Here is a 10,247-nt window from a genome sequence, read left to right as displayed (position 1 = left end):
GAGATCATATCACATGGTCTCTAAGATGTCTTCCAGCACAGAAGATCTGATGTGATTTGAAGGGAAGACAAAAGCTCATCTCTGCTAGCCGGCTTCACCAGTTTTCCCTTCTTCCTTCATCTCCCAGGCCTCCAGCCCCTCTCTAGTTCTGCACACTATCTGCTTAAATCAAAGAACCAGGGACGGGAGGGAGGGACCTTCACACTCCTGCCTTTGGTGGGTGAAGAGGGTAGGGGGAGGCAGGACCAGGGGAGGCTATGGGGACATGGAATAAATGGTGCCCATCTACAGCTCTGGCACTGGCTGCAATGCCAGGGGAAGTTCACCACGAGTTTATAGACCTCTTTAGTCACCACAGAGTCATCAATCACGCCCTTAATTTACCACATCACTTTCCAGAGGAAAGCCTCCCATGAGCAGCCAGTGGCACTTCCTCTCTCACCCACGTGATGAGGAGTTCATCTACTTGGTCCAGGTTAAATCATTTCCAGGAATGCGGCCGCAGTAGCCTGAGTGGACCTGGGAACCCCCAGAGGGCCACCCTTGCTTGGGCTCCAGGGGCTTCCAGGAAACCTGGGAAGCCTGAAGAGGGACCTGATTGAAAGGGAACCTGAGGTAAGGTCAAGGGTAAGGGGGGGGGGAGGAAATGACAGGAAGGAAGGAGGTGGTAGAACAGGATGCTCAGAGTCACACACACACACACACACACACACACACACACACACACACACAATCCTCCCCATCCCTGGATGCCCAGGGAAACCTTCCTGCTATCCGGGGAGCTGGATGCTTACACCACCTCTACTGCCTCATGGATGGCAGACTGGGTCCTAACCTCCGTCTCGCTCATTCCAGCTTCATGTGAACAGAGACGTAGAGGGTTGGGATAAGCCTTGCCCAGCCCTGCCTGTCACTAACCTCTGACTGAAAATGCTGATTCACAGGCCATCTGGGGAACCACAGCTGTGCCCTGCACCTTTCTTCCTGCACACGAGGCTTTGTATAGGCCATTCCCCTGCCTCAGAGGCCATTCCCAGTTTCACCTGCCTGGTAACCTCCTGACCAAGGTCCCAGCTCAAACACCACCTCCCCTGTGATACCCTTCCAAGCTCCCTTAAACAGATAATTCATTGCTCCCACCCTTGTCTGTTTGCAGGAGGTTGTCTCTGACCATCATCTTGTGAGCTGTCTGGGAACTTGGACCATGCTCAGTCATGGCTGGGTTCAATGGAACTCTCCAGAATGGATGGATGAGCATGAGGTTATCACCCTGCTGTAATGCGCAGACTCAGGTCAAGTCACACTCCCAACACACACCAAAGGCTCCCATGGGCTGTCACTCATGCAGGGATTCTCATCCTGATACAACATCTATCAGGGGCCACTTAGAGGACTCAGCATCAGAGCTTGTGAGGTCAGAAAGGGCTACAGAGATTTCAAAAAGAGGAAGAAGAAAACCCATTGCTACTGAGTTGATTTCATTCTGATTCTGACTCTACAGAACAAAGTATAAACCCTATGTTGCTGGTGTTGTTTAAGTGCGGTCAAGTCAGTTCCAACCCATAGCGATCCTGTATAGGGTTCCAAGGAGCAGTTAGTGAGCTTGAATCATCGACCTTGCAGTTTAAACGGCTTTGCAGTTTGGCACATTAACCCATAGCACCACACCAGGACTTCCCATAAACTGTATAGTACTGCCCTATAGGTTTTCCAGGACTGCAGTGGTGCAGCAAGATAAGAGCATGACCTCAGGGCCAGTTAGAACCAGAAAGTCAGTGGTTCAAACTCACCAGTTGCTCCTCAGAAACTCTATACAGGGTCACTATGTGTAAGAACCAACTTGACGACACTTAACAACATTTATGGAAGCAGTGTGCCACAGTTTCCTCCCACAGAGTAGATGACAGGTTCAAACCACTGACCTTTCAGTTAGCACTGAATGCTTAACTACTACGTCACCAGGGCTCCTAAGTTAAACCTTCCTCATTTAAGTGAGGCCCAAAGACACTGGGCAACTTGCCAAAGGTCATCCAGAACCCAAGTCCCAGGAGTAGGGTCACAGATGCCAGGCGCCCATTTGGGATCCCGGGCATGTGAAGGGCACCCCTAAATTTCTGTCCCTGCCACCCTGTCCTCAAAGGCTGCTGCTCGAATAGCTGTCACCTACCTTGCGCTTCTTGGCACGGCCTTCAGCCTGCAGGGTGCGGGTACAGCGTTGCACACATTCAGAGAAGCTGAGGTTGCTGTGGTCAGCGCTGTAGTCGAGGTCAGCCAGCCTCGCCAGGGACAGGATGTAGTTACAGGCGATCCTCAGGATGGCCAACTTGGATAGCTTCTGCCCATATGAGTAGCACGGCACCTAGGAGTGAGAGGAGGTTAGGAGGGGTTGTAGATCTCCCAACTGGGCAGGCGTGGGTTTGCTCGTGACACTTCCTAACTCTGTACCACCTGGTAGGGGACGACTGGGCAGAAGAGGTGGCCTGGATCAAGGAGATCTGAACCCTTGATCCTGCTTTTATTATCTGCTCTAAATGCCCGCTGATTACACACATCATCTCAGCTCATCCGCTCACAAATTCTGGGAAGTATCCCAGGCCCATTTTATAGGGGAAGCTCCTGCCCACAAGTCAGGCAATGAATTTCCACCACGACAGCTCTGTTCTCCACCCTCCATGAGAAGGAATCTCCTGAAGGAAGAGACGTTTTCTGAGTTCTGATGTTCTAGTCATCCATTCATTGATACTTGTCATACTCGGTACCTTGGGGATCCAACAAGGAATAATAACTTGATTCCTGTTTCAGAGAACTTACATGCAAAAGTGATGTTATAATGTCATAACACAGACAGGAACCCAGGACTCTGGGGATGTACAAGGAGGAAAGTTGCAGTGTCCAGCTGGAAGGACACAAATAATGGTTGGCTTGTTTTCTCTTTTTCTCTCTGTCTTTCTGTCTGTCTGTCTTTGTCTCTCACTCTCTTTTCCTTCTTTCTGCCTTCTATATGCCCTCTGAACCTGGGGTGCATGCAGTAAGTGCATAATAAACAGAGGCCCAACCAGACTTGCCCTGTCCATCAGAGATTCATCACCATTTGATGTTATGTTGTTAAGTGCTGTCAAGTCAATTAACTCATAGTGACCCCTAGGACAGAATGGAAGTAGCCCAGAGGGTTTCTTCAGCTGTAAAGTTTATGGAAGCTGATTGTTAGACCTTTCTCCCAAAGAGCCACTGAGTAGGTTTGAACCACTGAGAACTTAACTGTGACACCACTAGGGCTCCTTCATCAACAACTAGACACTCACTAATTGCATGGAGATTATACAGGGTAAAACGATGCTGCCTCTAATTTTTAACACTGTCCCCTAGTATTCTGCTGCCTAAACAAAAACCTAAATTCTACAGCACAAGTGAACAGGATGTTGTGCTATGGAAACAATATGGCAAAATCGATCTGGTTAAGTGCTACCTTATAGATCCTACTGCTCAGTTCACCTAAGTGACCGAGATGGGTACCCTCAGCCAACCAAGATTCCTAGTTGCCCTCTCTTCCTGCTCTTCCAGAATCTATGAAAGCAGCATCCAGACCACCAATATCTGGTATTAATTAACCCTTATCCCACAGAGAACGGGACCCACATGGCACATCCGTTCAGCAAATATTTAGTGAGCAGCAACCCACCCCCCCACCCCCACCCCATGTGCCCGGCACTGTTCTCAATCAGGGGCAATTTTGTCCCTCCAGGGAACAATTAGTAATGTCTGGAGACGTTCTTGGTTGTCACCACCAGAGATGCCACTAAACAGTCTACAAAGCACAGGACAGGCTCCACGACAAATAATGATCCCACCCAAAATGTCAATAGTGCTAACGATGAAACACCCTGCTTAGGCATGGGGCTAAAGAGTGCCCAACACGGTCACCTCAGATTAGGGACCCTAGATGCATCAGTCACCTGGATCCCACTTGAAACGTATGTTTTCCAGGAGCTTTCCTGAACCCTGGCTCCTGCACCCTAAACTAAGCTGGCTGCCTGCCCTTAATAATGCTCAAACAGCACCCCATTCTGGCTTCATCTCCCATTCATCATAGCTCACCCAATGGTCACTGTCTGCAAAGCCAAGCACAGGCTTGTTCATAACAAGCTCCCAAGAGGCTTTGTCAAGGGGAGGAATGAGGGACTAATAGAATGATCTCCCACCATCTTCACCAAGTTGACTCCCAAACCTGCCCTCTCTCTAAGGATGATTTAGCAACACCATCAGAGATGCCATGTGACATAGAGCTAAAAGTCTTTTGTCATCTGGGTTCAGCTCCTGGCTCTAGCTCTTCCTAAATATCACTTTGGGCAAGCGACCTAATGTTAATGAACCTCGGTTTCCCATCATATTCATAAAAGGATTGATCTTACAAGGTTGTTGGTAAGTATTTTCGAGTCCATCCCCACTCATAGCAACCCTGTATAGGGTTTCTGAGGAGCAGCGGGTGGGTTTGAATTGCTGACCTTGTGGTTCGCAGTCCAGTGCTGGTCCTACAGATCCACACCATGGTGTCATTGAGATGACATATGTATTAGGCAGAACAAGGCCCAATATGTTGTTGTTGTTGTCTTGTGCTGTGGAGTCAGTTCCAACTCATAGTGACTCTGTACAGGGTTTCCCAGGCTGTAAATCTTTACGGGAGCAGAATGCCTTATCTTTCTCCTGTGGAACAGCTGGTAGTTTCAAACTGCTGACTGTGAGATTAGCAGCCCAATTCATAACCACTTCATTACCAGAGCTCCTTAAGGCCCAATATAGAGTCTAGTTATTACAGTTGATGCTGCAGAAGGTCCCCAAAGAAGGGATCCAGAGAGGAGGGTAAGAAGTATGAGATTTGGAGGCAAGACACAGTACCTGGCTATCCCTCCCCTCTCCTATTTCAGCTACCCCACAGGGTAGAGGTAGGGGCTGACAAAGGCAGCCCAGGCCAGAGGCAAGTTTGCTGTCAGCCTTTTCAAATTCTCCAGCAGCCAAGGAAAGACTCTGGGTGGCACAAATGGCTAAGACCAGAAGGCTGTGGTTGAACTCACCCAGAAGTATCTTGGAAGAAAGGCCTGGCAATTGGCTTCTGTAAGGCCACAGCCTCAGAAAGCCTGTGGAGCCATATCTACTCCACACATGAGGTTGCCAGGAGTTGGAACTGACTCAATAGCAACAGATGCATGTAAACGAATAGCTAAAGAGTGACTCCTCACGTGAGCTAGGAAACCCAGGAAGGGGGAGGGAGGTGGCAGACATAAAGGCAGCCCACACCCCCGCTACACCCCCACACCCCCACCCACACCCCCATACATTCCCCCTTCCCATCTCCTAGTTCCAGGCCAGGCCAAAGCTCCAAACTCATCCAAGAAAAGCTGGCAGAACAATGCACTTTGCCTGTTCCCAACCAGAGTCCAGAGAATCCTCTCCCCCCACTCTGCTCCACGCTGCTTTTTCAGTCTGAACAAATAAACAAAGTCTGTGGGACAGAAAGGTTCCCGGTAGTGCTGGGTCAAGGGCGGGGTCTCAGTCCCTTCTAAACCCTGCCTGATGAAAGCTTGGGGGCTGGGTGCAGCTTCAGTGACAGAGGTCCCCTAGCATTGTTTTCCCTGGGAGGAAAAACCAGAGATTCCTTGAAACACCCAGCTGTTGGAACCCTTGGCCTGTAACAGCTGGGCTTCCCTGCCAGTGGAAAGCAGAGATCTTGAGAGAAATCTGCACACTGGATCCAGGGTCACTGGGGGACTTCAGAGCAACAGATGAGGCTGAGGTCAAAGGGCCAGGTCCTGGGCCAGTTTGTCCCAAACTGTCACTATGTCCCATTTTTCTGTTAAGCTCCAGGCCTAACAACAAGAAAACCATCTCTGTGCTCTCATCCGGCACTGTGACAGTCATTTATAGGGAGTATTAACCCATTCTGAACTTTCCTTAGAATAAAGATTATCATTCCATCTGCAAATGAGGAGAACAGTCACTTGCTAAGACCCGGTTGGAGCCAGAAGCCTGTCTGACTGGCACCCAAATAAGGCACATGGCCCCCAGGCTCTCCTGGGCCCCCCATCGGGAGTTGTTGTGGTGGTGGTGTGCCGTCCTGTCAACTCCAACTCACAGCAACCCTGTATAGGGTTTCCAAGAGCAACTGGTGGGTTTGAACTTCCAACCACATGGTTAGCAGTCCAGTGCTTAACATACAGCGCCACAACCAGGAGTGGCCATACAATATATGGGACACTAAGAACCCCTTTCAGGTAACCACCTCCCCTCTTCCTCTCCCCCAGGGTGGGCTCTTCAGCTTGAATGGCCAACTCCAGATCCTCCTAGGTGCAGTTCCCTAGTCCCAAAAGCCCCACTCGGGGACACCCAGGCTTGGGTTGCTGCAGCAAAGTTCTGGGAGGTTGGAGTAAAGCGAAAGACATAGTCTGGATTTCAGGTACTTGGAGTCCTGGCGTGGCACTGTAGAATCAGCACTGTACTGTAAACCACAAGGCCGGCAGTTCAAACCCACCAGCTGCTCTTCAGAAATCCTATACAGGGTTACTATGAGTCGGAACCCACTCAACGGCATTTGACAACAACAGTTGGCAGTGTAACTTTGGGCAGGTCCCTTCACCTCTCTGAGCCCCCATTTCCTTATCTAAAGAATGGGCTATCAATGCCCGGCTCCAGCTCACCAAAGGCTGCCCACTTTGGGGGCAATAAAAGGAATTACCCCCACAGAATTTTTGAGTTTCAGAGGAACAAGTTTTGTGCTTTTCACTAGACTCCATATGCCCCCCCAAACACCCTACCCAACTATCTCCAAGCTGGGCCCACTCTCCACTCCAGGAAGAAGAGAAATGGGAGGAGCACTGGACTGGGGGTTCAGGAGTCTGCTCTGCTGCTGGCCTTTAACATGACCTTAGGGAGGCCACTAACAGGATTTGCTTATCAATAACATGGGTATCAGAATACCTGCTACCTCAAAATGGGGTCAGTGCCCAATGTGCCCCACAGTGATCTATAGGACAGAGTACAACTGCGCCTTAGGGTTTCCCAGACTCAGAATCTTTACAGGAGCACACTGCCTCATCTTTCTCCCACAGATTGGCTGGTGGGTTTGAACCACTGACATTGTGGTTAGCAACCCCAACACTTAACCCACTGAACTACCATACCTCCTTGGGAAAGCACTAAGGAGCTCTAAAGAGAAATAAAGTCAAGAACTTCCTAGCAAATGTAGGAAAGGCCTCCGAGCCCTCTGGCCTCTTGCCTCTATGCCAAGTCCTGGCCACCCTTCACACCCAGCCCCAGACCCTGCTGGAGAAAGCCCAGAACCCAGGCCCCCAACTCCAGCATCATTGTGTCCACTGCACAAAGCCCAGCACCGGATTTCGTCTTAAAGCATTCTCTACTGCTTAGTATAAGGAGCTCTGGTATCGTAGTGGTTGCTAAACTCAAGGTCAGCTAGTTCGAAACTATCAGCTGTTCCGTGGAAGATGAGGCTTTCTGCTCCCGTAAAGATTTACAGCCTTGGAAACCCTGTGCAGGATTGCTATGAGTCGGAACCAACTACACGGCACACCAACACCACCACTGCTTAGTATCAGTTAGAGTTAGGGTCCTGGCGGGTGGGGGGGCAGTTACCCCACCAGAACTGTGCAAGAACTCTGTCCAGTCGACTTAAGCAACAAAAATAAATCCACTGCCACTGAGTCAATTGTGACTGGTAGAACAGCTCCTTTGGATTTCTGAGATTATGTATCTTCATGGGAGCGTCACCTTTCTCCTGCAGAACAGCTGGTGGATTTGAACTGCTGATCTTGTGTTTAGCAGCCCTATGTCTAACCCACTGTGCCATCAGGACTCCTTTGTCTATTTAAATTTATTGTTGTTAAATGCCACTGAGTCAGTTCCAACTCATAGTGACCCTGTATAGGGTTTCTGAGGAGCAGCTGGTAGGTTTGAACTGCCAACCTTGTGGTTCAAACTGACCTTGCGGTCCAGCACATTATCCTGCAGCGCCACAACAGATCTTTTAAAATCCTAATGTTCTAAAGGAGTCCTGGTGTGGCGCTGTGGGTTAATGCGCCAGACTGCAAAGCCATTTGAACTGCAAGGTTGATGGTTCAAGCTCACCAGCTGCTCCTCGGAAACCCTATACAGGGTTGCTATGGGTTTGAATTGACTCGACAGCACTTAACAACAACAACAATGTTCTAAACAGCTCCAAGGCTGGATCCTGAGAACCGGGGTCAGACAGACATGGTGCAGAACTCCTAAGCACTCTATAACTTTGAGCCATTTGCTTAACTTCCCTATAAACGTGCTTACCTGTAAATCGGGAAGGCAATGTGGGGGGGCAGGGAAGAGGCCTCTGTCCTCATGCATGCACTTGGATGGCACCTTCAATTCAGGCAGACCTGCTCCCCATTCCCTAGGGGAAGTGCTCTAGCTGCTATGGGGTGGGCCAAGGTCTCCTGGCACCCTGTGATGTCTGAGCATGAGGGTGGTGCTGTGCTGGGGTGCCATCCCCATGCCCGCTCCTGGATCATATTGAGTTCACTCCATGAGGACCCCCTGGGAGACTCCAGGTGAAGCAGGGAAGGGTGCATGGCCCACACTCGCTTGTTGCTCTCATCAGGAGGGGCACCTCAGCTGATCCTGCCTCGGGCCTCTGCCTGCCAATGCTGCCATTTCTTCATCAATGACAGAGCTTCATAAGGAACAGGCAAGAGGAAATCTACCTGCATGCCAGATGCCTCTAGGGTAGGCACTGCCTGTGAACCAGACGGTCCTGCCAGAAGGCCCAGGACCATAGTACAGCTAGTCTTTCCCTCTGACCCTTCCCACCTGGAGCCAGAGCCGCCCTGCATATGGGCCAGGCCCAGCTGTGCACACATGGCCTTCACATGAAGCCAGAGGGAGGGATCTTGTGCAGCTGGGCTGATGGTTGGTACTATAGCCTGACCATCTGCCCCACATACCCACCACCCCGGTCCCCCCAAACCAGGGGGCCTATCTCCCTCCTGCACCTCTGCCCTGTGGCCAATCAGCCCACCCTTGCTGGCTCCCTTCTTAGATCACGGAGTAACTCTGACAAAACAGGGGCTTCTTCATGCTAAGGACAGACAGCTCCAGGGTGTGAAATGGGTTGAGGAGCAGGGCTGTGAAGACCCTGGGCACTGGAGAGACTCACTGAGGCTAGTTCAAATTCAGGCTCTGACAGTGGCCACAGCGCAGAACTGTGCATCACTCTGGAGTCCAGTGGGTGGCGCACAAACCTTCCAGGTCACAGCTGGTGAATTTGAACCACTGATCTTGCAGTTCAAACGAACCTTATCCTACAGCACCACACTAGGACTCTAGTCTATTATCATAGAAACTATCATTTACTAGATGTTTACTTTGTGTCAGGCACACTGTACAAAGCACAATTTGCATATTAATGCATACAATGGAATACACACTGCTATTAATTTTCTCTCACTTTATGGGTGGTGAAATTGAGGTTGAGAAAGCTTATGGCAACTAGTTGAGGTCTGGCAGGCCATCAGTGTCATATCAGCCAAGGCCCCATTTCAGGCAGAATAGTCAGTTTTGAGCCTTGACTCCAGAGTTACAGGCAGTCAGGATTCAAGGGGGGGGTGCATTTTACAGGTGGAGAAACTAAGGCTCAAAGGAAGAAGGAGCTCCTCTGGGAACACAGAACTTTCTTGACAGACAATTGGCAGTGGAGATTTGGTGGTTGTGGCCTTAGGCTCTGACTTGTGGTCAGAGAGGTCCTGGCTATCTCTCTTTCCTTCCCTGACAGTAGTAGGCTAGTGCCCAATGTGACTAAGCAGCCCTGTTGGGGAAGGGAAAGAATGATTTAGACAAAAAGCGAACAGAAGCAGGTACTTCTATGAACACGTGATATGTGTGTACAGGTATGTACCTACTCCCTGAGAGGGCTTGGTTTTGCCTTCTGCTTAGAGACACTGGACCTGCCCCTTTTACACAGGCCTTCCCCATGGGAAGAGAGGAATTGAAAGGAAGCCAGGATTAATCATCTCACCTCAGAGCATCAGCCAAGTGCAAGCCCAACCTCTGATTGTTAACAAACGCCACAGATCAGGAAGCCCATGACAACACAAAGACAGCACTATGGGAAGTATCTGGCCAGGCAGGCTCTCCAGAAACTGCTGTCATCTTTCCTAACCCACTAGGTGATCTTGAACAAGTCTCTATCCTTCTCCTGGTCTCAGTTTTCC

General features: G+C 50.2%; 1 protein-coding gene across 1 annotated transcript in view; it reads right to left on the bottom strand.

The window, feature by feature from the left end:
• Nucleotides 1–462: 462 nt before the first annotated feature.
• ATOH8 (atonal homolog 8 (Drosophila)) overlaps nt 463–10,247 on the bottom strand; it is a 12,714-nt gene continuing 2,929 nt past the window's right edge. The window contains exons 2-3 of the mRNA XM_006866613.1: nt 2,168–2,359; nt 463–594 (exon numbers count right to left, since the gene is read on the bottom strand). Coding sequence (XP_006866675.1) covers nt 463–594; nt 2,168–2,359 — 324 coding nt within the window. The remainder of the gene's footprint in view (nt 595–2,167; nt 2,360–10,247) is intronic.

The sequence above is a fragment of the Chrysochloris asiatica genome, unplaced genomic scaffold (genome assembly GCF_000296735.1).
Source record: "Chrysochloris asiatica unplaced genomic scaffold, ChrAsi1.0 scaffold00093, whole genome shotgun sequence".
Classification (NCBI taxonomy): Eukaryota; Metazoa; Chordata; class Mammalia; order Afrosoricida; family Chrysochloridae; genus Chrysochloris; species Chrysochloris asiatica.
The sequence above is the reverse complement of the archived record's forward strand: the minus strand, read 5'-3'. Positions and strand labels throughout refer to the sequence as shown.